The following is a 27773-nucleotide window of genomic DNA, read 5'->3' as shown; positions in this document are numbered from 1 at the left end:
CCTGGTGGCCCTAGTTCTATTCCCCAGCACCTTCAATTCCCCAACGCCCACATAAAGCGAGACATAAAGTGGTTGGTATGCTCATATACACACGCAATGCAAATAAATAAATAGCACTAATACGAATGTTAAAGAATGAATAAAATCCCCAAAGCAAAACAATTTAAAAAAAATCAAAAGTCATTAATTAGAGAATATTAGAATACATTTTTAAAAAATATTTTTTTATTTATTTGTAAGTAGAAAGAAAGGGAGAGAGAGTGGGTGCACCAGGGCCTCTTGCCATTGCAAAAGAACTCCAGGTGCATGCACCACTTTGTGCATCTAGTATTACATGGGTGGGAGAAATTGAGCCTGGACCATCAAACTTTGCAAGCAAGTGCCTTTAACCACTGAGCCATCTCTCCAGCCCCAAGAATAAAAGTTTTATGCTGAATAGGTCACAGCTTGACAATATGTGTAACACTACAAAGTTTAGCCCTATCTTTAGGCCTAGATCATTTATAATTTACTCTCTTAATTTTCTTTTAATGTCTTTTAATGAGCCTTTATAATATTTTAGAGACCTCTCAGAAATCTCTTACTTTAAAGCATAATATTAGGGCTGAAGAGGTGACTTAGTGACTAAGGTGCAGGACCCATGTGAACCAGATGCACAAGGTAGTGATGTGTCCGGAGTTTATTTTCAGTGTCTGGAGGCCCTGGAGCACCCATTCTTTCTCTCTGTCTCATAAATAAATAAAATATTTAATAGAAAAGAAAGATTTTAAATGATGAACAGAAAAAAAATTAACTCTTTGTCTTTCATTTTTTTTCTTCTAGATTTTCCGAAGCAAAGGCTTTGGGAGAAAGTATAAACAAAGCAAGAAGTAAAATCGGTAAGCACATACCATTCTGTGAGTTTCTCCTGCAGTGTATTTTTTCCTGATGGAAGTGGTAAATGCCTTCATCATTGGACCACAGAGCTTAGTTTCAGGCATGTCCCTGCCCAGGAAGATGCCTGCCTTGGAAGTCTGCCCAGAAAAGCACCTTCTTTGTTAATATATATATATATATATATATATATATATATATATATATATATATATATATATATAATTTTTTAGATTTGTATTTATTTATCCATTTGTGTGTGTCACAGAAAGAGAGAGAATGGGCATGCCAGGGCCTCCAGCCACTGCAAACGAACTCCAGACATGTGCATCCCCTGTGCATCTGGCTTACGTGGGTCCTGGGGAATTGAACCAGGATCCTTCGGCTTTGCAGGCAAATGCCTTAACTGCTAAGCCATCTCTCCATCCCTTATTGTTTATATATTTTTAACTTTTTATTTATTTATTTTGTGGGGGGGGGGTTGAGGTAGGGTCTCCCTCTAGCCCAGGCTGGCCTTGAACTCACAGCAATCCTCCTATCTCTGCCTCCTGAGTGCTGGGATCAAGGTGTGCGCCACCACACTGGGCAGGTGCTTTCTTTTGTTTAGAGCCTTAACACGGGTCCTCATGCAGGCCTGAGTTCCAGCACCCCAGTGACCACGTTTACTTCTCCCCTGCGGTTTTCTCAGCCATAGCTCAACTTGTCACAGCCGTCCAATTCCAGTGACATTGTTTCATATTTTCACAGGCTATGAAACACTTTCACACCTCCCAGGGCACATGCTTAGCATTTTTGGCACAATTGTGCATTTTAAGCACCATTCATAAAGCCGGTGGGAAGATGTGAGGTAAAACTGAGCCAGTACGTCTCCCTCCATGCGGCGCAGGGTGGGTGCCAAGCGGGGCTGCCCGCTTAGGTAAGGTGACCTGAAAGCGACAAACTCACGGGTATGTGCCCAAAGCGAGAGACAACGTCTCTCTTATCCTAAGCTAAAAACACGACGGAGACCCACCTCCCAGGTCAGGGAAGCTTCACAGAGGGTCCCTTCTGCCTTCTGCTTGGTGTTTGGAAAAGCAGCTGTTCACAGCTGCCCCGGCTCTCTCTTGTCCCCACCTCCTCCCTTCACAAGTGAGGACTGACAGAAGCTACTGTTAGTGTCCCCTTTGACTTCTCCTTGAGTGCAGAAAGTCATGATGTCCCCAGATCACATAGGGGAAGCAGGGGCTGCATGTTCCACGGACGCAGCAGGACTCCAAGCCGTACCCATGGCCCTGCGGCGAATCCCGACATTCATTTAGCGCCACGTCCGCAACGGACACAAGCCACAGATCCCGTAACAGATCCCGTAGAGCTGGCACCCCCCACCCCCGTCCCCCACCACTGAAGAGCCACCTGATAGTGCGGCACGCTGCGCAATCCCTCTTACGCTTATCCTGGCCCCACAGTTACGGTGGTTATTACACTCGCCATCAGCTCTTGTTAGGAATGAATGGATAGAAACACGCATAGATCCTCCCATATCAGAAACAGCTTAAAGTTTTGATAACTATGCTGTTGCAATTGGTTTCCTTTAAATGTTTTACTTCGTGTACTAAAAACAATCATTCTTCTGAGAAAGGGTCTATCATTTCTCCAGATTGTCAGCTCTCACTCACCTGGGCGTGTGAGCGCGCACACACACACTAAACACCTATTTTTTTTTTTTTTTTTTTTTTGCCCTGAGTCCCAAACTTCAGAACAAAATCATGCAAAAGCCTGTGAGCTAAGAGGTGCATGTTTGGGGAGGTGATATGCGCGGCTTGTGTGAGTCTCACAGGGTCCGGCAACCCTGACCAATAAGGAAATTGATCCTAGGCTGATGGGCCAATTGCAGGGCCGGCCTTCAGGCAGGAGAGCAGACTCCCTGTAAAGGAGCACCCAGTCCCACTCAGCAGGGCAGTGGGTCTCACCATTCCTGGGCTACCAAGAAGAAAGTGGAAGCAGGGAGGAGGCAAAAGATGCATATTCTTAGCCCGGCATTGTAGCACACGCAGAGGTAGGAGGATGGCCATGAGTTCAGGGCCACTGTGAGACTACATGGTGAATTCCAGGTCAGCCTGGGCTAGAGGGAGTCCCTACCTCAAACAAACAAACAAACAAAAACAAAACAGATGCACATTCCAGCGGTCTCCGGTCCACTTGTCAGCATTGTTTGATCTCCAGACCTACTGACTGTTTTTATCTTTGAGTGAATGAGACAGGCTTTTCACAAACCTTTTCTTCCCCCCTCCAAAAGCAATAGTTTTGTTTTTAACAAATATCTAGCATGAAGGACTAGGGATAGGGCTCAGTGGCAGAAAGAAGGTGCTGGCTTGGAAAGCCTGCCGGCCTGGATTCAGTTCCCCAGTACTCACGTCAAGCCAGTTGTACAAAGTGATGCATGTATCTAGATTCCACTTTACAGATCTAATCCTGGAGCTGCGGAGGCAGCTCAGCGGGCAAGAGCACTTGTCACGCAAGCGTAGGGGCCTGAGCAGGCAGGCCTGATTTTTTCCCTGAGTTCGACTCTCCCACACCCATGTAAACAGCTGGGTATGGCCAGGCACACATGCCTGTAACCCCAGTCCTTTTGGAATCGGAGAGATCACTGGGGCTCACTGGTCGTCCAGCCTGATTAAAATCAGCAGCCTAGGTTCAGTGAAAGATCATCCCAAGTGGTTCATGACAGAAGACACCCAACATTCTCCTCTGGTCTCAGCTTGCATGGGAGGCACACCTCTGCACACAAAAGTGCATGTACCACAGGTGTATGTGCGCATGTTTGCACACACACACACACACACACACACACACACACACACACACACAAATGTAGGGCTAAGGGCTGGAGCTTGGGCCAGAGCACTCGCCTATCAAGGTCCCAGCTCTGGATTCCAGCCCCAACACCAAACAACACAATCTAACTCTGTCAACCGAAATGAAACTGCGCCAACATTAATGAGATAAACTAGCGATGGGAGGTGTCAATCGCCTGTACAAAAAATACTTAGTGTTTTTATTTTTCCCCTCTGTGTACAGTGTGCTATTGGTTGTAAATAATGGTAAACTCTCTATAACTTTGGTGCAGTGGACTCTGCTGGAGTACCCAGTGTGGAACCTTCTTAAAGTTAGGCAGGTCGGAAGGTGCCTAGAGCTACGCGATACTCCAAGCCCAGGAGCCCAGGTCAGGGGAGTGAGGGTTGTACTTGACCCGCCTCGACAACACATTTGTTTGTGATCCCTACACAAAGGGTTCACGATGCTAGCAGAAGCCCTGGGCGAGTAAACCCTGGACTGTTTTCCAGAAAATAAGAATTAAGAGTTCACACCCATGTTGAGGTTTCAGCTTCCATGGCTGTCGGCAAAGCAGCTAAATTCAGCAGAATAAAGAATAAAGCGATGGGCTGTAGAGATGGCTTAGCGGTTAAGCGCTTGCCTGTGAAGCCTAAGGACCCCGGTTCGAGGCTCAGTTCCCCAGGTCCCACGTTAGCCAGATGCACAAGGGGGCGCACGCGTCTGGAGTTCGTTTGCAGAGGCTGGAAGCCCTGGCGCGCCCATTCTCTCTCTCTTTCCCTCTATCTGTCTTTCTCTCTGTGTCTGTCGCTCTCAAATAAATAAATAATTAATTAAAAAAAAATCAAGGTGGAGCCAGGCGTGGTGGCGCACGCCTTTAACAAAAAAAAAAAAAGAATAAAGCGAGCCACTGTCCTTCACTCCCAGCCACCGTCCCCCAAGCTGTGTTCTTGATCTGGGGGGATCCAGTGCCCGGACCTTGGAGACCTAGCTTGGCTGTTGAATCAGCGCTCCCTCTGGCCCTCAGCACCTATACACAGGGAGGAGCCCACACCACAGCCTCTCGGATGAAGGAAGTAGAACATGAAACTCCAGGGGGGCAGTTGGCCTAGCATAGGGCACCATGGCATGACCAGGTGGCAATGCAGCTCAACTCCTAGCCTCTGGAGCCAGCGCGCTCAGATGCCAGGGAGGGCATGTGGAACTGCCCCACAGAGAGGCGGCGTAGGCTTTGCTTGTGAACTACAGCTCAACCTCCCCACATCTCTAAAGTTCAAGTTGCCGCTGCCTCTTCGGGCAGTTTGTTTTGCTGTGGCACCAGGACCAGCAGCAGCATCTCAAGTTTCCTCCTCAGCGATTTCTGGCAGCCTTCAGCTCAGCAGTGACCGGGTGGTATCGAATTCTACGTGGTGGCCTCAGCCAAGTCACAACTTCTGTCTGTGGCTATGTGGTGTGCATGTGTGTGTGGTATGAAATACATGTGTACATAAATATTCACATGAATGTGGGTGGGGGTGCATATGCATATACGTGTGCATGTGCTCCAGAGGTTTACATCAGGCATCCCCTTTAAATGGCTCTACACCTTATTTTTTTATTTGAGAGAGAGAGAGAATGGCTACACCAGGGCCTCCAGCCACTGACTCCAGACACCCGCACCGCCTTGTGCATCTGGCTTACATGGATCCTGAGGAATTGAACATGGGTCCTTGGGTTAAGCCATCTCTCCAGCCCTCCACCTTATTATTATTATTTTTTTGGAGACAGACTTGCTCTTCTTTTTTTTTTTTTTTTAAAGTGTTTTATTTATTTGCAAGCAGGGAAAGACAGAGAGAAGAGACACATATAGAGAGAGTGAGAATGGGCTCACCAGGGCCTCTAGTTGCCACAAACAAATTCCAGATGCATGTGTCACTTTGTACACCTGGCTTTACATAGGTACTGGGGAATCAAGCCCGGTGTAGGGCTTTGCAGGCAAGCACCTTAACCACTGAACCATCTCTCCAGCCCCTTGTTGCTTTTTTTTTTTTCAACTGGGTGATAATGATCTGAACAGAATATGCCCTTTTGTTACTATTTGTTCCCAGCTGCACATCACAAGAGCAGACGATGCCATCTATGTTGCAATTACTCCACAGCAGGCTGAGAGCCTGACCTGCATTGTCTCATTTAGTCCTCACCGGGGAGGGACGTAATTTTTAAGATAAGTACCCCATCTCCATTGGCCAGGAGGTTTAACTGTAAACATAAAAGGAGATGTGTTGTCTTACATAACTGGGAGGTCCGGGGAATACAGCTGCCTTCAATTGCATCTCTCTGTCCTCTCCTCCTCCGTCCTTGCCTCTCCTCTCAGCTCCACGTGACTAAGTTGTCTGATGGCATTTGGCGGCAGTGTGTATCTGGGAGCTCTGAGCATACACGATCTGTAGAATTCATGGCCTCAGTGGAAGCGCTGCGCCCCAGCAGCACGGGGAAGTCCCTTGAGGGAGGAAGGATCCAGCTGGCTTAAGTCTTGCGACCCCTCCCTTCTGAGTCATCCCTACTGCCAGGGGAACCAAGCGCTGCCACTGAGCAGCCTGGACCCTGTGCCCACACCTATATCCGGCTCCTAGCCCAGCTGTCTGTATCCATTACCCAAGGTTCCCAAGGAATCCGGGGAGCAGCCTCCTTCCTGCAAAGGGAACTTTTCTGAGCATACAAAAATCACCTTCAGGCTGGAGAGATCAGGCTTAGCAGTTGAGGTGCTTGCCTGAGAAGCCTAAGGACCCACATTGGACTCCCCAGATCCCACATAAGCCAGACGCTCATGATGACGCATGCACACAAAGTCACAGATGAGGTAGCGCATGCATCTGCAGTTCAGTAGTAGTGGCTGGAGGCCCTAGTGCACCGATCCTCTCTCTCTGTCTGTCTGTCTGTCTGTCTCTCTCTGTCTCTCTCTCTCTCTCTTTCTCTCTCTCTCCCACACACACATGCACACGCATATATATACTCCCTCTCATAAAAAAGAATAACTACTACTAATAATAAATCAGATTCAGCGTAGACCTTATCGAGTATTATCAGTACCTGGAACAGGTACCTGTAAAGGAATAGGCAGTCATTCCTATGAGGAAACATAACAGGCTCATCTATCCTGGGGCCAAAAAAGAAAGCTCCGCATGGAAATTTGCAACATGGGCTTCGGCTAAAATGAAATAAATGCGAAGTAACACACCAGAAACACAGCAGCGTTTGCAGGGAAAATAAGATTGGGGAAAAAAGCTGGGCGTGGCGGTGCACGCCTTCAATCCCAGCACTCGGGAGGCAGAGGTAGGAGGATCGCTGTGAGTTAGAGGCCACCCTGAGACTCCATACTGAATTCCAGGCCAGCCTGGGCCAGAGCAAGACCCTCCCTCAAAAAATAAATAAATAAATAAATAAAAGGATTTGGAGGGCCTCCCGACACTCAAGCTGCTGTCTAACAACTAGAATCAAACAAGTCCAGTGACCATCCTAATAATAACATGCTATAGATTCCTAAGAAAGAAAACGCCACACTTTCCCCAGGGTGAGAGTATCTTGACAGAAGAGAGTGTGAGAAGCGTGGACATGAGGAGCAATGTGAGGATCATTTTACTGGAGTTATGACTGCTGCGGACCACCATGCTGGGCACAAGCAGCCCCTCTAAGAGTGAGCACACGACCACCCCGGGCCAGGAAGAGGAATGTGGGGAGAAGGGTAGAGCGTAGTCCTGCACGTCGCAGCTTCCGGAACTTTCTTCACAGTTCTCAACCCAGTGACGCACACCCTGCTAGGAGAAAGATCCTATGTGGACCAATGAGACCTGGGAAGTATACCAACATGATTTCCCTGCTAGCCACCCGCACGTGAGGCTGGAGGGCTGTACAGAGCACCCGCTCCTGGGTGACACAGGCTACAGGGTTGCGCTGTACACTCAGTGACGAGAGGCATCACTCACAGTTGTCACCTAGGTTGGAGGACGCCGTGACTTGGTGGGACTATCAGCACATAAGGATGCGTGGTCACCCCCTGCATTCCTGACACAGCGGTCTCACTTGAGCGAGTAAACCATGGCCCGACACCAGCCCTCATCTGGGTGGATGCAGGAAGGCTGACTGACGTATGTTAGTCACACGAAACAAGGCAGAGAAGCAGCTTATTAATGTCATAGTGAATCCCTTTTTTTTTTTTTGTAGTCAGGAACTATTAAATCAGCTCCATCCAGGGCGCTTTCTCCCAGGGCAAGCTGGATTCGTCACTGAAAGGCTGATGAGTGGGCACCTCCACGGGCAAAGATGTGAAAGGGTTTGGAGAGGGGCTGGGGGGATGGTTCCGCAGAGGAGGCACTTTCCTGCAAAGCCTAATGACCCAGGTTCATTTCCCCAGGACCCACATAAAGCCAGATGCACAAAGTGGTACATGCATCAGGAGTTCATTTGTAGTGGCTATTGACCTGGTGTGCCCATTCTCCCTCTCCCTCTCTTCCTCCCTCTCTTCCTCCCTCTCTCTCTCTCTCTCCTTTGCCCATTCTTTCATATTCTTTTTGTCTTTCTCCTACCTCTTCTTGCAAATAAATAATTAAAAATCAGCTGGGCATGGTGGCGCACGCCTTTAATCCCAGCACTCGGGAGGCAGAGGTAGGATTGCCGTGAGTTCAAGGCCACCCTGAGACTACACAGTGAATTCCAGGTAAGCCTGGACTGCAGTGAATCCCTATCTCGAAAAACCAAAAATAAATAAATAAATAAATAAATAAATAAATAAAATCTTAAAAAGAAGTCTGGAGAGACAGGTTCCCCGGTCATGAGGATTTGCAAGGTATCCAGTGCCCACAGGTGCAAATACACCAACACCCATTCCAGACCTCTACACAGCCTGACCTTCTCCGAAAGGCGATCACTCACCATTACCAACGTGACCTCTGCTCACCAGCGCCTTCTTTGCACGTTACACACCCTCCAGACAAGACAAAGTGCCACATGGTGGGTTTCCTCTTGCTACACTATAATTACACCCCACCCCTGTCTTTCGAGGATGGGCCCCAATTATTTTGTAGGGTCACAGAAACAATTGCCTTCGATTTGGCTCTGGGTTTTCCTAATTAGAAACCCCGTGGAGCCAGCCTGGGTCTAGAAAGAAGGCGTGTGCAAGACACAATCATGAGCTCTGGGTCCCTCCGAGCTGGGGAGAGAGCCATAAGAAACCAGAGCCCAGGGCTCTCGCCACATCTCCCTTGGAACCTCACTACCTCTTGCAGTCTGTCTTTCTTATGGTCATAGATGGTGTCCTCTCTTGGCCTTGGTCTGTCTTGGCCCCAGTTGAAAATATCTATGAAGGTTTATGTTGATTGCCAGCTTGATAGGCACTAGAATCCCCGGTTTGACGTGCCCCTGGGCATGCCCATGAAGGATTATCTTGTTCAGATTAACTGAGGTGGGAAGATCTGCCCTAACTATGGGCAGTACCGGTGCATGGGCCTGGGACCCTGGACTCTGCTTCCGCACTGTGGACTGAGTGTGACCAGCGTCAAGGCTGAGGCCTCAAGCTCCCGTTCCCATGCGTCACCCACCACGATGGACTAAGACCTCTAACTGTGAGCTGAAATGAACCCTTCCTTCCCTGAGCTGCTTTTCTCAGCAGCGAGAAAATAACTAAACCACAGTCCTTTGTCCTTCAAGGTCCAAAGCTAATGAGCTAATTATTCACACATTTCTTTGCTCAAAGTTATGAGACGCTGGCCAAATTCATGTTTCTTTAGGCCCTCAGGACAGTAGCTGATGGCTTCCGGTCACCCTTCCACGGTCACTCAGTCCTTTCTAATGCCACCCCGCCCGCCTGACTGCTGGTTGGCAGGCTCAAAACTGTGTAGGGAGACTAATAGAGTGAAGAGCTGTGCCCAGGGGCGCGCACCTGTAACCGCAGGTGCAGGCAGGGGGTCGTGAGTTAAAGGCCAGCCTTGGCTACGCAGCCCCTGATCTGAAGGGTGCGGTCTGTGGCTCAGAGAGTCCCACCTGGCCCCGGCAGCCGTGGCCAGGAAGAAAGAGCAGGTGTGTGCCAGCAAGTGTCCATGAGGGCGGCAAAGGGCTGTTTCTCTTTTAAACAGTGTGGGTGGAGCAGGCCCAGTGACTGGCAGCTTAGACCCTCCTGGTTTGGTCTCTCAAAGAGCCACGGGGAGATCTTTGCTCGTTAACTCCCATCAGGGGACGTCAATTGTACAATCTCCTGCTTCCTCCACGAAGCACCTCACCAGAGCACCATTATTTTTGCCAATAATAATTGTGACCAGTCTTTGTGCATTGTAAGTTACAGAATTTTTATTTTATTACTTGATAAAAGCCACATCCACTGATCTTTTACAGCTTCCTCTGTGGAGTTTGTCGCTAGCAAGGTTCACTGTGACAATGGTAATAGGAGATGGTGTACTGCCAAGCGTCTGTCTGATACTTCCTTAAATATTCTGACTGTCCCATTTTTCTCATTCAGCTCATCCAGGGTTTATTACGAAATACGGTTTAAGCTGAGGCTCTAAGGGAAATCTTTTTCAACTGACCAATCTTCCCAACACCTATTTCATTTTAATGAAATGTCTTAAAAGGAAATTTCTTCCCCTCCCGGGAAAGTGGGTGATCTATTTCTCACAGGGCAACAGCTGTGCTCTGCTTTCATCACAGAAGTAACAGGCATCCTCAACACGATCACATTCATCCCAGCATCTCTCAGATAACTTTACTGGCAGATATTATCAGCCGAAGAGCAGAATGACCCCACAGAAAAGCGTCCCCAGTATGTACACCAGACAGCTCACGGATGCCGAAAAAGACCATGGCCTGTATGAGTGAATGGTCTCGGGGCTGGGCATTCTCTCTCAGAAGAGCAACTACTTTAAATCCCGTAGCACACCTGGGCTCAACTTACTGATTTGCCCAGGAAGATAGTTGGTGACATGTTTCATTTCTTTTTTATTGACTATTTCCATACATATATGCACAACATGCCATAAATATAATCCCTTCCCATCTACGTCCTTACATATACACAACATGCCATAATTATAATCCCCTCCCATCACCTGCCTTTATTCCTTCCTCCGGCCACACACGCGCGTGCGCGCGCACGCACGCACACACACACGCGCACACACACACTGAATCTCTTCTTTCCAACTAGTTCCTGGTCTATTTTGATATCCACATTTTCCCCTCCTGTTATACACGTCCAGCGTAGACAATATCAGCCACTGTGAGGCCATGAATATCAAGGCCACTTTGTGTCTGGAAAATAGTATCGTAAGCGCCCCTCCCCTTCCTTTGGCTCCTATATTCTATCCGCCAGCTCTTCCGCAAGGGTCCCTGAGCCTTGGAGGATGTGACAGAGACGTCTCGTAAGCGGAGTGCTGAACACTCCACTGTCGCATCTCAGCACTTAGGTGAGTTTCGAGTCTCCCCAGTGGTCATCACCATCTTCAAAAAAAAAAAAAGAAAGCTTCTCTACCCAAACATGAGAGTAGCATTAGCCTATAAGCATAAACAGATGTATTTAGGAGGTAGTTTTGTGGGCATAACGTATCCATTTAGCCAGACAACAGTAATAGTTGGATTGCCAGCCTCATACTTGTATTTTGGGGTCAAGGTTAAGTGAAATGCGAGGGGAGTACTTGAACAAAGCAGCGTGATGCTGTGATGGGCAGTCTGGTGGGGAGAGCGCTGCTGTGTGCCTAATGTGAGGCTGCCATATACACAGAGCTGCACTGGACCCGGGGCTGTCCATAGCCTGGACAGGCCAGAGCAGGTCGCTGCAGGGTTTCATCATGCAAGTTCAGGACAGCCACAACTTACAGCGTATGAGTTGGGCTGAAGCCATGGCTCAGGGGTTGACGACACTTGCCTGCAAAGCCTAGCAATCTAGGTGTGATGCTCTAGTAGCAGTGTAAAGCCAGATGCACAAGGTGGTACATAGGTCTGGCGTTCATTTACAGTGCCCAGAGGCCCTGGTATGCCCATTCTCTCTCTCTCTCTCTCTCTCTCTCTCTCTCCCTTGCAAATTAAGAAATATTTTTTAAAAACTTAATGATGATTAGAATCTTCTTTTTAATACTTTCAGATTATAGTTAACAATAGATAACTGAAGCTTCTGTAAACAAAAACCAGGAGAAAGGGAAAGTGACAATTATGCGCCCATCATAATGGAAGAGCTCCTTTCGTTTCCTTTTATTTCCTGGTACTAACCAGGTCCCCCGTCCAGGTGGACGTAGCCACTTTCAACAATTCCATGTAGCAAGTTCCATCTCTTCTGTGCACTTATAGGTAGACGATGGATGACTGGTAAATAAATAACAGACAGACAGATAGATGATAGTTGATATAGGTAGAGACAGCAGATAGGTTAATGATAGGTACATAGATAGATGATAGACGCTAGACTTTTACAATGACACCTGCCTTTGCTGCACAAATGAGACCATAGTTTGCACATTATTCTCTACTGTGTTTTCTCATTTAACCATATGCGCTCATTTCTGGTAGTGAACAAACTGGAATCTAGCAGACTGCTCCTCTGTAACAGACATTCCACTCTTTCCCTGTATCACGGACGATGCATCCATCTTCCTGTACAAGTGTGGGCAGGGGCAGGGGATAGATGCAAGAAGCAGGAATGGAACGACAATTGTCTGTTTAGCTGTCACGAGCATTCTCCAGTTGTCTGCCCGAGGGGTTTCACCGGTCCACGTCACCGTCAGTGTGTGACAGCGCCCGTTTGTCTGTGTGTCCAGCCGGTCCTAGCACTCGCCGGTTGGAAAGCAAATCTACAGTATTCTGTTACTGCCTTGATTTGCGTCTCCCTAACACCTGGTGACTCCAAGTGTGTTTTCCATGTATCTCACATTCTTGGCTGACTGGTTAGTTGGAGTTTTCCCTTTGATTTGTAGTTCTTTATGTCCCCTGGGCATTGGGCCTTTGTCTTTGGAATAATTAGCAGATGTTTTCTGCCCGTCTGTAACTTTCAGGAAGAATTCTAGGACACTTGCTTCTCTCTATTTAGCCTTTGGATAAGACTGGTTTGTCTTTTCCTCTTTTGATTTTTTTTTAAGTTCTTCTGAATGGGGAGTTATTTACCCTACCTCAATATAGCAAGGAAGGTACCCAACATAACTTTGGTCTCACTACAAAGACTGTCACGAAAACATAGTATAATGTGCCCTGTAATCCCAGCACAGGGAAGGCCGAGATAGGTGGATCACCAGAGCTCACCCACAACTCTAGCCTAATTGGCAAGCTTCCAGGCCAAGGGAAAAGAAAAGGGCCATTGTTACTGAGAATAACACCCGAGGTACATACACGTGCACAGACACATAAAAAAATATTATGCAGATTTCTGCGTGTATGTGTGTATTCCTGTAAATCCGCCAATGTGTCTATAATTCACCCTTTTTAGTAGCTGTGTATAGAATGGGGTTTGTCACACATATCCCATCACTTTTCAGTAGACAGATATTTGCTTCATTCCCACTTTTTGGGTTTTCTTTGTTGTTGTTAAATAACACATGTTGCAGTAAGTACTATTGTACATGTGCCCTGTTTTGGTTTGGTTTTCTCACTCAAGCCCAGACTGACCTCGAACTCACAGCTATCCTTCTACTTCTGCCTCCCAAATTTCCAAATGCTGAGACTTAAGGCATGCACCGGCTCATTGGGCTCACGTGTATCTGTATATTGGTGCTTTCATTTCAATGAAAACCTCTTCTGTGAAGGACTAGATAGTAAATATTTTGGTCATTGTGGGCTTCATATGATCTCTTCTTTTTCTCCTCTTCCAACTCTAGAAAAATGCAAACAGCACAATCGCACAGTCTATAGTCATACATACGGACAGGCCACCAGATAAATACAGCCCATCTACCCTGATTTGCCAGTCCTGGAAAGAGTTCTAGCTGTCCTGGAAATAGGATTAGTCCTAAATGTTATTATAATTTTTATGATTTTGTAAATGCAGCATTCTTACTTTTCCTGGGGTATAAAATCTATTTTTAAAAGTAATATATTTTCCCCTTGTCTCTCCATCTTACTGAATTCTCCCTCTCTCTTGGTTTTTAGAGGTAGGGTCTCACTCTAGCCCAGGCTGACCTGGAACTCACTATGTAGTCTCAGGGTGGCCTCGAACTCACAGAGATTCTCCTACCTCTGCCTCCCGAGTGCTGGAATGAAAGGTGTGCACCACCATGCCTGGGTTAAATAGATTTTTTTTTTTCTGGCCAATTCTCTTTTTAGTTTGGTTTCTGGGGATTTCTAGGAATCTAATGCTATCTGATATGTGCTACAAAAAAATTTGCTTAATGTTCACCATTATTGTATTCTTTTCTTTTTTTTAATTCACTATATATTCTGAATAACTACAAACTGATAAAAGTACCAGCCTCGCCTGTCTGATTCTTGAGTTTAGAAAAAAAAAAATTGCCTATAAGGCCAATATTTTGCTCCCTGCTCCCAGGCCATGAGGCCACAGGAGATGACGGACCCTTCTACACTGGCCCTTGGTAAGTTACCTGTCCTCCTGATCAGGGAGGGTGTGGAGACCCAGAAACAAACAGCACACACACAAAAACCAATGTACAGTCTGAAACAGGAGAGTCACAACTGAGAAGAAATCAGTCCTCCTGGCTTCCCAAAGAAGGGAAAACCACTTGGCCAGCACGGCCCTGACTCACCCTGACAGACAACACCAGTATCGGAGAAGCAATAGGGCTACCCCTGGGTCGCTAAAGTTCCATTGGAGAGCCATCAGTGACCTCTAAAATGAATATTTCATTAAATTTTGGCTGTTTGCCTGGTCTTAAACACTCAGAGAGAAATGTATAACCAGGGACTGGAGAGGATGGCTTAGCGGTTAAGGCATTTGAGTGCAAAGCCAAAGGACCCTGGTTCAATTCCCCAGGACCCATGTTAGCCAGATGCACAAGGGGGCACATGCATCTGGAGTTTGTTTGCAGTGGCTGGAGACCCTGGTGTGCCCACTCTTTCTCTCTACCTCTTTCTCTCTCTCTCAAATATATAAATAAAATATATTTTAAAAAATTTAGAAAGAGAAACGCATAACCAAAAATAAAGGGACACTTCAAATATATGAATGGCCTATTAAATAACACAAGAGCTTTCCAAGAGGGGAAACCAGCAAAGCCTTATGACCTGTTGTCCCCATCTCTAACTCTACAATAAGGAAAAACAACCACAGGTGTCAGAATGGCTACTTTCAAATCTAAAATACATATGGATGACTTGGACCAAGGGCCAATTAATTAAAAAAAAAAAACAAAAGTTCCTTATACTGGGAACAATGGTGAATCCCTTCTAATTTGTGCCAGGACATCATTAAATAAGTCCTGAGGCCAAAAAGATATTATATAGCCCCTACTAGCACCCAATGGCTTTACAGTGCCAACCTTTGGCCCTGGCTATGCCCAGGACAATTAAAAAAAAGATATACTCTGTAAAGCTAATACACGAATATGGTATATAGTTATTTATTCCTGATAACTCAGCTAATGTCTCTTCTGGTTTACAAGCCATACAGAAGCAGATTCAGTCCATGTCAGACACTACTGTGTCATTCAATGAACAGTACTAGGGAAAAGTCTCAGCCAGCTCATGCTCCGGTGCTCCCAAGAAAACCCAGCTCCATCTACCTGGGCTCCCTCATATCCTCCCCACGGTCCGGAAGCCCACACGAAGGGCAGCTGTGAAGACGGCCAGTTTGCTGTGTGCTCACTTCTCATTAACTCCTTACTAGTATGGTTTCTCCCCAATGTTCTCTTCCAAGACTATCTTCCCACACTCCATCAAGTCTACTTTCAAGGTCCTTTCGAATCGTTCCGCTCTCTGGGAGAGACTTTCTAACTGCCACAACTCCATGTCCCGTTCAACAGGGAATGGTTCATGATCTGACATCATCGCCCCTTGTCCTCTAACAGAAGGCTTCTCATGAGAGTGGGGTACAGTTAGGGTAACTGGACCCCTGTACCTCTGTGTAAAAAAGGCAGGAAAGTCTGCACTTGCTAGAAATCAAAGTTAATCTGACTTCTTATCTCTTGCCTACTTCCCTAGACCTCTCTCTCCACAAACAACCTGGGTCCCTACTGGGAGGGAGGTCTTTCATAGGATTTAAACGTTGTGGTTGATCCAGTTCAGCTCCCAGAACTTGGTGTCAGGGCTAGCCTCTTCCTAAGGCAGCCCCAAGCTCTAACCAGACAGCTGTTCCTCTGATTCACCTGGGTTGGAAGACAGCCCAACACTGTAAGGTTATCAATACCTTTGCAAGGGGAGGGCAGGCTCTCAGACCACTTGGGAACTTCCACCTATGGGTGAGTTTTTCCCTTGGCTGGGCCTAGGCCAGAAGGCCCCCCTCGCTCTTATTCTCCTCATGGGTTCTTTATCCCCTCCAACTCCCCACATTACAGGAGCTCCTTGAATTTTCTTTTCTCTCTTCTCTTGCTGCAGCTTTTACAAGCCCTCCATGTGGGACCTTTAGCCAAGTAGGAGCCTTTCCTTGGCTTTGTACTTCCCTCAAGAAATATAATAATTTAATAATAAAATGCTTTCAAGATTATACAAGTTAAAATAATAAAAGCCAGGCCAGGGAGATTGCTCAGTGGTTAAGGACACCACATGCAAAGCCTATGGACCGGTGTTCAGTTCCCCAGTACCCACATAAGGCTGGATGCACAGAGTGACACATGTGCTCAGAGTTTGTTTGCAGTAGCTGTCTTCCTCTCATAAATGCATAAGTAAATAAATATTTTTAAATATGCTGAATTTTAATGAATTTTAAACCAAATATAGTGACATAAATCACTTTGATTTATTTCATATAGTATAGTTAATGCAGCAATATTTTAAAAAAGACATGGGCTGGAGAGATTGCTCAATGGTTAGGGTACTTCTCTGCAAAGCCTAAGGACCAGAATTCATTTCCCCAGTACCCACATAATGCCAGATGCAGAGGTAGCATACACATCTGGAGTTCATTTGCAGTGGCTGCAGGCCCTGGTGTATATATCTCTATCTGCCTCTTCTCCTCTCTCAAATAAATGAATAAAATATTTTTTTAAACATCAGTTGTGACTAAGCAAGGTTTATCTCAGGAATACAATTCTGGTTCAGACAATCAGTCAAGAGCTGGAGAGATGGCTCAATGGTTAAGACAGTTGCCTGCAAAGCCTAACTACCCAGGTTCAGTTCCTGACTCCCCTCGTAAAAGCCAAATGAAGAAAGTGGCTTATGTATCTGGAGTTCCTTTGTAGTGGCTGGAGGCTCTGGTATGCCCATTCTCTCTGTTTGTCTCTTTTCTGGCTTTCTCTCTCTGCTTGCAAATGTAAATAAATATATATTTTTTTCCGAGGTAGGGTCTCACTCTGGTCCAGGCTATTATTAATTATTTGACAGAAAAAAAAGGGAGGGAGAGAGAGAGAGAGAGAGAGAGAGAGAGAGAGAGAGAGAGAGAATGGGTGTGCCAGGACCTCCAGCCACTGCAAATGAACTGCAGATGTGTGCGTCTCCTTGTGCATCTGGCTAACGTGGGTCTTGGGGAATGGAATCTGGATCCTTTGGCTTTGCAGGCAAACACCTTAACTGCTAAGCCATCCCTCCAGCCCTATTTTATATTTTAAATACACTATACAACTGCCTAACAGATGGATATGTTAACTAAATATTAACAGATAATTTACAAAATCCCAAAATAATTGGGAAAAATACTTGGGCTTAAAATTTAGCAAAACATATGGAAGATCTCTCTGTTGAAAACTACTAACTTGGGCTGGAGAGATGGCTTAGCAGTTAAGCGCTTGCCTGTGAAGCCTAAGGACCCTGATTAGAGGCTCGATTCCCCAGGACCCACGTTAGCCAGATGCACAAGTGGGTATATGCTCTAGAGTTCGTTTGCAGTGGCTGGAGGCCCTGGCGTGTCCATTCTCCCTGCCCCCCCCCCCCCCCGTCTCTCTCTGCCTCTTTCTCTGTCTGCCACTTTCAAATAAATAAATAAGCATAAAACAAAAAAATTTAGAAAAAAAGAAGAAAACAACTAACTCAAAGGAGAGACTTTTTTTTGCAAGGTAGGGTTTCACTGTAGCCCAGGCTGACCTGGAACTCACTATGTAGTCTCAGGGTGGCCTCAAACTCACAGCAATCCTCCTACCTCTGCCTCCCAAGTGCTGGGATTAAAGGCGTGCACCACCACACCCAATTGGAAAAGAATTATTTTTTATTTTGGGGGTTTTTGAGGTAGGGTCTTGTTCTAGCCCAGGCAGATAGAGAAGAGTAAGAGAGAATGGGCCAATCAGGGCCTCCAGCTGCTGCAAATGAACTCCAGACACATGTGCCACATTGTGCATCTGCCTTTACGTGGATACTGGGCTTTGCAAACAAGTGCCTTAACCACTGAGCCATCTCTCCAATTCTTTCCTGACTTCTCACATCACCACAAGATCCTGCCAGCTATGGTGGCCAGTGACTGAAACAGGTGGATGCCCCCGGCCTGCAGAGGGACATCCTGTGAGTTGGTAGAGGCTGAGTGGTGGCCTATGCCAACTTAACATGATCACCATTTTTAAAAAAGAGTTAAAGGTCTGGGGAGATGGCTCAGGGGTTAAAAGTGCTTGCTTACAAAGCCTGATGGCTTGGATTTGATTCCCCAGTGCCCACATAAAGCCAGATGTACAAAGTGATGCATGCATCTGGAGTTTGTTTGCAGTGGCTAGAGGCCCTAGCATGCTCATTCTTTCTCTCTATCTCTCTCTCTCTTTCTCTCTCTCTCTGTCTCCTTACAAATAAATAAATATTTTTTTAAAAAGAAAAGGGTTATAGAGCTTCTGGTGTCAGAGCCCCAAGATGTCACTCCAAAAAGGAAACTGAGACAGCAAGAGAGAACAGTGTGCCAGGTCCAGAAAATCTGGTTTCTATTAAGATATGATCAGTGGGTGAAAACTTAGGGGCTGCTCCAGCCACCCCATCTGCCAAGCGAAAACCAAACCAGACCCCTAAAACACCAGCCGGACTTCTGAGAAAGCGAGCAGTAGCCTAACTAGAATGCTTAATGTCCTCAGATTCGCTGTTCCCTCGCCTTGGTGCCAAAGAATTAGCTCTGTTTGCAAGAGAATGTATTAACTATGGGCCGTGGTCATTTCTTTTTCTTTCTTTCTTTCTTTCTTTTTTTTTTTTTTTTTTTGAGACAAGAGGACAAGATATAAAGGGTCGGGAAGCAGCTCCAGGGAGACATGTGTAAACATAGCACGTCCCACTGTCTCCGAGAAAATTCTCTGGCCTTCCAAGAGTTGTACACGGGGCTAACTGTTGCCAGTTTCTCAGCCAGTGATGCTGACCATCAGTGTGTGCACACACACCCCCACTTCCTCTCCCCTCAGGGAGACCGGGGTGACCATTGTGAGCTGAGTGCCCCCAGTAAGGTAGAGCTCTGGTTGTGGGGGGCGGTAGCTGGCTGGCTGTTGCTTCCCGTCCCTGTGTTCACAGGCAACCCCAGGACCGTGTCCCAGGTAGACCACCTGTAATTGCTTAATGTGGAAAGACCGCACCAAGATCCAGGGTAACCAGAAAGCACCTTAAGCTAGACAGATGCCAGGGAGCAGATGTGAAAGGAAGAGGGGAAGCTGGGCCTAGATTATGCAGCCTGAGCCCGAATTAAAGTGAGTGGAGGCCGGGGCGCGTGGTGGCGCACGCCTTTAATCCCAGCACTCGGGAGGCAGAGGTAGAAGGATCGCCGTGAGTTCAAGGCCACCCTGAGACTCCATAGTGAATTCCAGGTCAGCCTGGGCTAAAGTGAGACCCGTACCTCGAAAAACCTTAAAGTGATTGGAGAACCTTTCAGAAAGCCTGTGGCCCCTATAACTGCCCTGTCCTTGTTAATAGTGTGATGATGCTAACATAATTAATTAATGTTGTGGGTGTTCTGCTTGCTATCCAGATCCTTATCTGGTTGGTTTTTTTTCTGGCTGCCAATGCAACATCTTAGCTAGTCTTTCTTTCACCCGTGGTATCAGCATACTTAGTGGTTTCCTAAGAGCCAGGTAACAAACCCCAGTTCCATAAAACTCCCCACAAAAATAGTTGACATTCATGTGCTGATATGCAGCCTGTCCATGGAAAACACATTCCTGTAATTTCTGTGGGAGGGGAAAAAAACGTTATGTCAAGCATCCTCTCCAACAGGAGACACTGTAGAGTCCAGCACCAAGCTATCACCGGAAACCACACATCACACACACCCCCCACTGCTGCCCCTAAATGTAAAAAGAAGTGATTACAAAGACCCATCCCCCTGAGGGAGACAGGCCTGTTCCCCATCTCCAGGGGCAGTCAGATTCAAGCCCCTTAAGGGAGCTTCTCCCTCCTCTTCACAGTTGGGGGGACTGCTTCTGGCCACAGGCTCCCAGCCCCTCCAAAGCAAGGGCTGTTTCAAGTCGAGGTCCCCTTGGGATGGAGAACAATCCTCAGATTCTTCCGTCAATTCCTTGGCCAGTTGGTTGGCCTCCTGAGTGCTGACCAAATCTAGATCAGGTGTGTTGGTTTTGGACCCCACGAGGCCTGGCCAGAGTGGCCAGTATAGAGCTGTCTGCAAAATATTTGCTTTTGGTATTTTTAAGAAGGGTGAGAAAGAACACATTTAACCAGATTTCAGCTCTTCAGCAGTTTGTGAGTTGGCATTGGCATGGGTGAGGAACATAATCACACAGGCTGTGCTTGAAAGAATGCCATGTCTTTTCCAGGCTGCATGGCTACCTCCCCTCTCACCCGCCCTTACTGCCCTTGCTCCTGGGAGGTGACAATGGAAAAGCAGATTTCTCCCTTGAGACCCCCGCGTCTCCAGCCTCACCAGCCCGTGGCAGCCAGGGCTATGCTTATAAATCCAGGACTATTATGGCCAAAGTCTGAGACTCTGGTCCAGGCTGACCTGGAATTCACTATGGAGTCTCAGGGTGGCCAGACTTTGGAGCCCCCAGGGGGTTCCCGGAAGGATCCGCCTCTGCTCCAGGGACCGTGCCTGGGGTCCCCCCCACCCCCGGCTTCCTTGTTCCCCTCCACGCTGTATGTGCTGCGGTGGGCTGGGCACGCTGTCCTCCAGTGGTACCATTGCAGGTGGTCGCCACCAGGTCTCAAAGACCCAGTGTCCCTGGCCATGTGGATGCTCTTTGGAGAAGAGCTGAAGGCTCCTTCTGCAAGTGGGGCCCACGTGACAGAGTGGATCCGGGGCCTTGTTCTCCGGGGTCCCCACCTCCCCCCTGCTTGGGTGTGCTCCATGCATGCAACACCCAGCGCTGGGCTTGGGGCGCAAAGCACCTGTTAACAGAGCTGCTCTCTTTAGCACTGCCTGGACTCCTAGTCCTGTTAACGTGGATTGTGACGGTTTTTGTTCTCCCAAACCATGGCTTATTCAGCCTTAAGTGACATGAGTATGTCACTGGTCCAGGTGAAGCAGCTCCCAGAAACTGGCAGCTTATCTCATCTGGGGTTGCTGTTTGTGTGTCGCACCAGGCACAAGTGCGTGCACGCGCGTGAAGACCAGAGGACAACCTCAAATGTTAGCCTCAGGAATGCCGGCCGCTTCTTGGCGACATGGGCTTTCTCGCCGGCCAGGCGCTCACTGTCCGGCTACCCTAGCTGAGCCGTGGGACCCTCCTGTCTCCTGGTCCCCAGCACTGAGCTGACAGGCAGGCCCCGCCACACCTAGCTCTTTGTACGTGAGCACTGGAGATTGGATTCAGGTCCTCTTGCTTGCAAGGCAGACACTTAGCTACAGAGCCATCGCGTCTTTCTTTCTTTTCTTTTTATTCGATTTTATTTATTTATTATTACTTTTGGGTTTGTTGTTGTTGTTGTTGTTGTTGGTTTTTCGAGGTAGGGTCTCACTCTGGTCCAGGCTGACCTGGAATTCACTATGTAGTCTCAGGGTGGCCTCGAACTCACAGTGATCCTCCTACCTCTGCCTCCCGAGTGCTGGGATTAAAGGCATGTGCCACCACGCCCGGCTCAATTCTATTTTATTTTTTGTTTTATTTATTTGTTTAAATTTTTATTGACAACTTCCATAATTATAAACAATACACCATGATAATTCCCTCCCCCACTTTCTCCTTCACAAATCCACAGTCCATTGTGTCCCCTCCCCCTTTCAATTAGCCTCTCTTTTATTCTGATGTCATCATCTTTTCTTCCTATTATGAGGATCCTGTGTACATAGTTCCGGGTCATCTTGCTTTTGCTTTTCTTTTCTTTTTTTTTTTGAGGTAGGGGCTCACTCTAGCCCAGGCTGACTTGGAGTTCAATAAGTAGTCTTAGATTGGCCTCGAACTCATAGTGATCCTCCTACCTCTGCCTCCCGAGTGCTGAGAAAGGTGTGTGCCATCATGCCCAGCCATCTCATGTTTCTTCAAAGCGGTGCTCATGAAGTGATGAAGACGTGCTACAGGCCTGTGAGGCAGGCGGTGCTCCACCGTGGCAGGACCAAGCACAGCTTACTAAGTACTAGCAGTGACTCTCTCCCATTGCTGTGACCACTGTTCAGGCCCTGGATGGGAACCTCAAGTGCACAGCGAGGGTGAGACTAGGCCCGCATGTCCCTCTCATCCTGGTCCTTCTTTTCCCGAAATGCTAAAGTAGATAGTGACAGCCGGGTGTGCTGGTGCACACCTTTAATCCCAGCACTCGGGAGGCAGAGGTCGGAGGATCACTGTGAGTTTGAGGACACCCTGAGACTACATAGTGAATTCCAGGTCAGCCTGGGCTAGAGTGAGACCCTACCTCCAAAAAAAAAAAAAAAAAAAAAATGTAGATAGGGCTGGAGACATGGCTTAGCAGTTAAGACATTTGCCTGCAAAGCCAAAGGACCTTGGTTTGATTCCCCAGGACCTACATAAGCCAGATGCACAAGGGGGCGCATGCATCTGGAGTTCATTTGCAGTGGCCGGTGGCCCTGACGTGCCCATTTTCTCCCTCTCTCTCTCCCTTTCTCTCTCTTTCTTGCAAATAAATAAAATATATTTTTTTAACAAAGTAGATAGTGACAAGAGCACACACATGGAATCTGCATGTACAGACAGGGAAAGATTTATTTTAAGGAACTGGGCTGTGAGATTTGGGGGCTAACAAATTCAAATTCTGCCACACGAGTCTGCAGTCCGGAGGTTCAGAAAAGAGTCGGTTTTACAAGTCAAATCCAAAGGCGGAATTCCAGTCTTGTCCTTTCCAAGGCCCTCCACTGGCTGCATGCAGCCCGCCCGCCCTTGGAGGTTCACCAGTGTCACTCAGAGGCCACTGATCAGGTGGCCATCACGCCTAAGAGCAGTACAGACATGGGGACGTCACAGTCTGCAAAAGCGACATAAACAGTTAGCCTTCTCACAGCCTCAAGGATGAGCACTGCTTTTAGGGATAGGATGACCTGCATGCAGCTCTGAGAGGGGGACACAGAGCCCCACCACAGAACACCCGGTGTGTCCATTGAACTGATGAAATTATCTCTAGCACAGTGCCTTCGCCCCAGGGGTTACTATCTCCCTGACTCCCCCCATAGAAAGCAGAAGCTGATCCTAATTCTAGAAATGGTCAGCTCCCCGAGTTCAAGGTAGAGTCCGGCCTCCTCCTGGCCCCTGTCAGGCCCCCGGGCACCTTCCCTCCATGAGCTAAAGGGGAACCAGCTTCTGCCATCTTGAACACTGAAAACAAGTCTGGACCCTGGGAGTCACAGTGACATGTCTTCGAAGGCATTTATTCATGCATGCGTGCCTGTAGGGGTAGGGTCTAACTATGTAGCCAAAGCTGGCCTCGAACTGATGATCCTTCTACCCCAGCTTCCCTGAGTGCTGGAATGACAGGCAAGGGCCACCACCCTGTGTGCCACATCTCCTAATGTACAGATACCGTGGTCTGTTGATCCCAGGTCATGAAGGAGCAGAGCTTCCCTGAGAGAAAAGCAATCAGGGCTAGAGAGATGGTTTATCTCTAGGTTAGGTTAAGGCACTTGCCTGTGAAGCCTAAGGACCCAGGTTCAATTCTCCAGTACCCATGTTAAAGTCAGATGCCCAAGTGGATGCATGCATCTGACATTCATTTGCAGTGGCTAGAGGCCCTGGCATGCTCATTCTCTCTCTCTCTCTCCCTCCCTCTCTCTCTCTTTCGCTCGCTCTCTCATAAGTAAATTAAAATTAGTTTTTCTTAAAGGAGTATAGGAATGGAAAGATTGCTTAGTGGTTAAGGCATTTGCTTACAAAGCCAGAGGATCCTGGTTTGATTCTCCAGGACCCAGGTAAGCCAGATGCACAAGGGGGCGCATGCATCGGGAGTTCGTTTGCAGTGGCTGGAGGCTCTGGTGCGCCCACTCCCTCTGTGTCTTTCTGTCTCTCTGCCTCTTTCTCTCTCTCTCTCTCTCTCAAATAAATAAATGTATTAAAAAAGGTGAAAATACCTATAAGAAAGGTTGAAAAATAAACCTATGAAAGTCCCCACAAAGTACAACAGGCAGTACGCTGAAGTGCCCGTAATACAAGGATTGAGGGTGTGGCTCCGCTAATATCCATGAGGCCCTGGGTCCCATCCTCAGAAGTCTTAAGAGAAAAACAATACCAGCGACATTATTTAATTCCCTGTCCATTTCTCAGAATGGAGTCTTGACCTTACAATGTTACCATTTTCTTGGACACGGAACATTCTCCCAAATCCTTCTCTCCTGACAGCCCAGCACACAGTGTGTAAATCTTGCTATCTCTGGGCCGTGTGGCGGTTTCCCCGATGTATCTTTTTTGTTTCTTTTCTCACTGGGCACGCACTGCCCTGCTGACGTTGGCCCTTAGGGCTGTCTTTTAATTACGTGCGTGCATAAATGAATGTTGGTGCCCAGGTGCGTGAAGTAGATGTGCGTGCGGGTGTGCCACAGCGCCCGCTCGGAGCTCTGAGGCGTTCAGCCTGTTTGCCCTCTCCTTCCACCTGGCTTGAGACAAGGGTTGGTTGTTGGTTGTTTGTGTATGTGTGCCCGTCTAGCTGCACCTTAGCTTCCAGAGTCTCTGGGCTCTGTCTCCCACTGCCATAGGTGCTAGGAGTAGAGATGCATGTGCCACAGTTCTTGTTGTTGGAAATATATGTATATAAAATATATATATTATAAAATATATATATATATTTATTTATTTATTTATTATTTTTTTTTTGAGGTAAGGTCTCTCTCTACTCCAGGCTGACCTGGAATTAACTCTGTATTCTCAGGGTGGCCTCGAACTCATGGTGGTCCTCCTACCTCTGCTTCTCTGCTGGGATTAAAGGCATGTGCCACCACACCCAGCTGTTTTTTTTGTTTCGTTTAAGCAAAAAGAGAGAGTGAGTATGGGTGCACCAGGGCCTCTAGCCACTGCTCCAGACGCATGCAACCACCTGGTTCATCTGGGTACTGCGGAATTGAACCTGGGTCCTTAGGTCTCACAGGAGAGCATCCTTAACCACTGAGCCATCTCTCCAGCCTGCACGTGCCACTTTTTGAGTCTGGATGTGCACGGCTGCTGGGAAACTAATTCAGGCCAGCAGGCTTGCAAGCAAATGCCTTTAACTGCTGAGCCATCTCCCCAGTCTCTAGAGACCTTTCTTGATTGTGTGTGTGTTTGTTTATGAGGGTGGCTGTATGATTTCTCTGTGTACGCTTGTTCACATGTGTGAGTGGGGGCTCTCACATGCAGGGGCCCGCGTGTGGAAGTCAGTGGACAGCTCTGCGGCTGTCTTCGCTTCCCACCTCGTTGGAGGCAGGGTCCCTTGATCAGTGCTGTGCTCAGGAGTGCCTGGGAAGTTTTACTGTTTGCATCTCCCATCGTATGGTGGGCAGTGCAGGACTTCAGAACTCACTAAGGCTTCCAGGAAGATTTTATGTGGAGGTCTGAGGACTTGAACCCCGGTACTCGGAGCTGCACAGCATTTTATCCACTGGGCTGTCTCCCCCAGGCCCTGGAGCTCTGACTCCCCAAATGCAAGACTCAAGCCTTGTGCCATCATACCCCTTCTTACACGCTCCTGTTTCCATGCCCTCTTGGGCCTTTGACAGGTGAGGACGTGCGGCACTCAGGCTGCGGGTGCGCAGCTCCCCCTTCACTTGCCATCTCCCCACACCTGTGCAGCAAAACCCTCGCCCGGGTGAGGGTCTACTCGGCCTCTTTCTTCAAGTCCTCGCAGTCCCCTTCTTCCCCATTCATCGCCCCAGTGACCAGTGACACTCAGTGGGACTGAAATCGGATGCAGTGGAGCTGTGTGTGCTCGGCCCGCATGTAGGCAGACAGGGAAACGCGTGTGTTCCCTGGAATCTGTCACCCCATAACGCATCCCACCAACATGGAGGCCAATACCATCTCCTTCTCCCCACCCCCTGCTTCTTCAAGTGAAAACATTTAGCCACCGAAGGAACAGGAAGAAAGAGTTCTAATGTTGTTTTCTGGAAGAAAATAACAGGCTGAGGTAGGAATCATCAGAGAGTCTGCAAACAGACCCATTACCACCAGCCTTTCAAGCAGGCTTATTAAAAATCCATTTACTTCCAATTACAGACATCTATCATATTTGGCTATACAAGAATATGAAAGACCCCATTACCAATGAAAGCAATGGAGAAATGGAGGGTAACTTATCACAAGGCAGAAGGCTTAACTATAAACTAGATTTGTTAAAAGTTACGGAGAGCCGGGCGTGGTGGCACAAGCCTTTAATCCCAGCACTCGGGAGGCAGAGGTAGGGGGATCACTATGAGTTCGAGGCCACCCTGAGACTCCATAGTGAATTCCAGGTCAGCCTGGGCTAGAGTGAGACCCTACCTCAAAAATAACAACAAAAGAAAAAAAAAGTACGGGGGTGTCAGCGACTGCCAATGGGTCTCACCTGTGCTTCGGTGGCCCTGACCGGGACTATCACAAAGACAAAATGACCCTGCCCACGGCAAAGCCTGCAGGGCGCCAGACAGCCTGCTCAAGCATTGAGGCCTGAGAGCGGCAAGAACTCAGGAAGATGCAGAGGCCATGCCCGATGTCAACGACACCGATGGCTCAAAAACAGTGGAAGTGCTGGCTGGAAAGATGGCTTAGTGGTTAAGCGCTTGCCTGTGAAGCCTAAGGACCCCGGTTCGAGGCTCGGTTCCCCAGGTCCCACGTTAGCCAGATGCACAAGGGGGCGCACGCGTCTGGAGTTCATTTGCAGCGGCTGGAGGCCCTGGCGCGCCCATTCTCTCTCTCTCCCTCCCTCTCTCTCTCTCTCTGCTTCTTTGTCTGTCACTCTCAAATAAATAAGTAAATAATAAACAAAAAAAGTGGGGGGAAAAAGACCAGTGGAAGTGGGTCTTTTCTTCAGTCTTCCCTGCATGCTGCCTGTAATCTGAGCCATCCCTCCCCTTACAATGACTCCTGTGATCATGGCCACCGCTGTGGCTCCAGAACTCACTGTACACCTATGACCTCTACTGAGTGTTGAGAGTACGTCTTAAAATATTTTATTTATTTATTTATCTGCAAGCAGAGAGACAGAGAGAGAAAGAGTCTGAGAGAGAATGGGCGCACCAGGCCAACTGCAAACGAACTCCAGACACACGGCACCACTTTGTGCTTCTGACTTTACGTGGGTGCCAGGGATTTGAACCCCGGCAGTCAGGCTTGCGATCAAGCACCTTAACCACTAGGCCATCTCTCTAGCCCTAGAACAACATCTTTGGACCAGACGCCAACACAGTCAGAAGCCCTGAGCCTGCCAACATGTTTAGCTTTGAACAAGCCACACCGCTCGCAGAGCTGGAAAGTTCTTTCTGCTATCTCCCGCCTCACCACCCTCTGCTCGGGGTTTGGGCCCGTGTACTTATTGACTTAATTCTCCGCACGGACTATTATCACATCCTGGGATAGCGTTATCGGTAAGCTCCTTAGGGTAATTAAGCATATACAAAAGCCAAAATGCCTAAGCTTCAGACCGAGTGCGCTCATCTTGTGTGATGACTGCCTGAGTGAATATCCCTTAGGAAAAGAAATCAGGTCTCCCACACATGGCATAATTTGGTCTTCTTTTTTTTTTTTTTT

The 27773-nt window shown here is 47.8% G+C and overlaps 1 protein-coding gene across 3 annotated transcripts in view; it reads left to right on the top strand.

The window, feature by feature from the left end:
• Positions 1-27773, top strand: part of Kif6 (kinesin family member 6) — a 391803-nt gene that overhangs the window by 307894 nt on the left and 56136 nt on the right. For all 3 annotated transcript variants that reach the window (XM_045157624.1, XM_045157625.1, XR_006638595.1), the window contains one exon: positions 823-878. In XM_045157624.1, coding sequence (XP_045013559.1) covers positions 823-878 — 56 coding nt within the window. The remainder of the gene's footprint in view (positions 1-822; positions 879-27773) is intronic.

This window comes from Jaculus jaculus, chromosome 8 (genome assembly GCF_020740685.1).
Source record: "Jaculus jaculus isolate mJacJac1 chromosome 8, mJacJac1.mat.Y.cur, whole genome shotgun sequence".
Classification (NCBI taxonomy): Eukaryota; Metazoa; Chordata; class Mammalia; order Rodentia; family Dipodidae; genus Jaculus; species Jaculus jaculus.
Note: the sequence above shows the minus strand (reverse complement) of the source record. Positions and strands in the feature narration are given on the sequence as shown.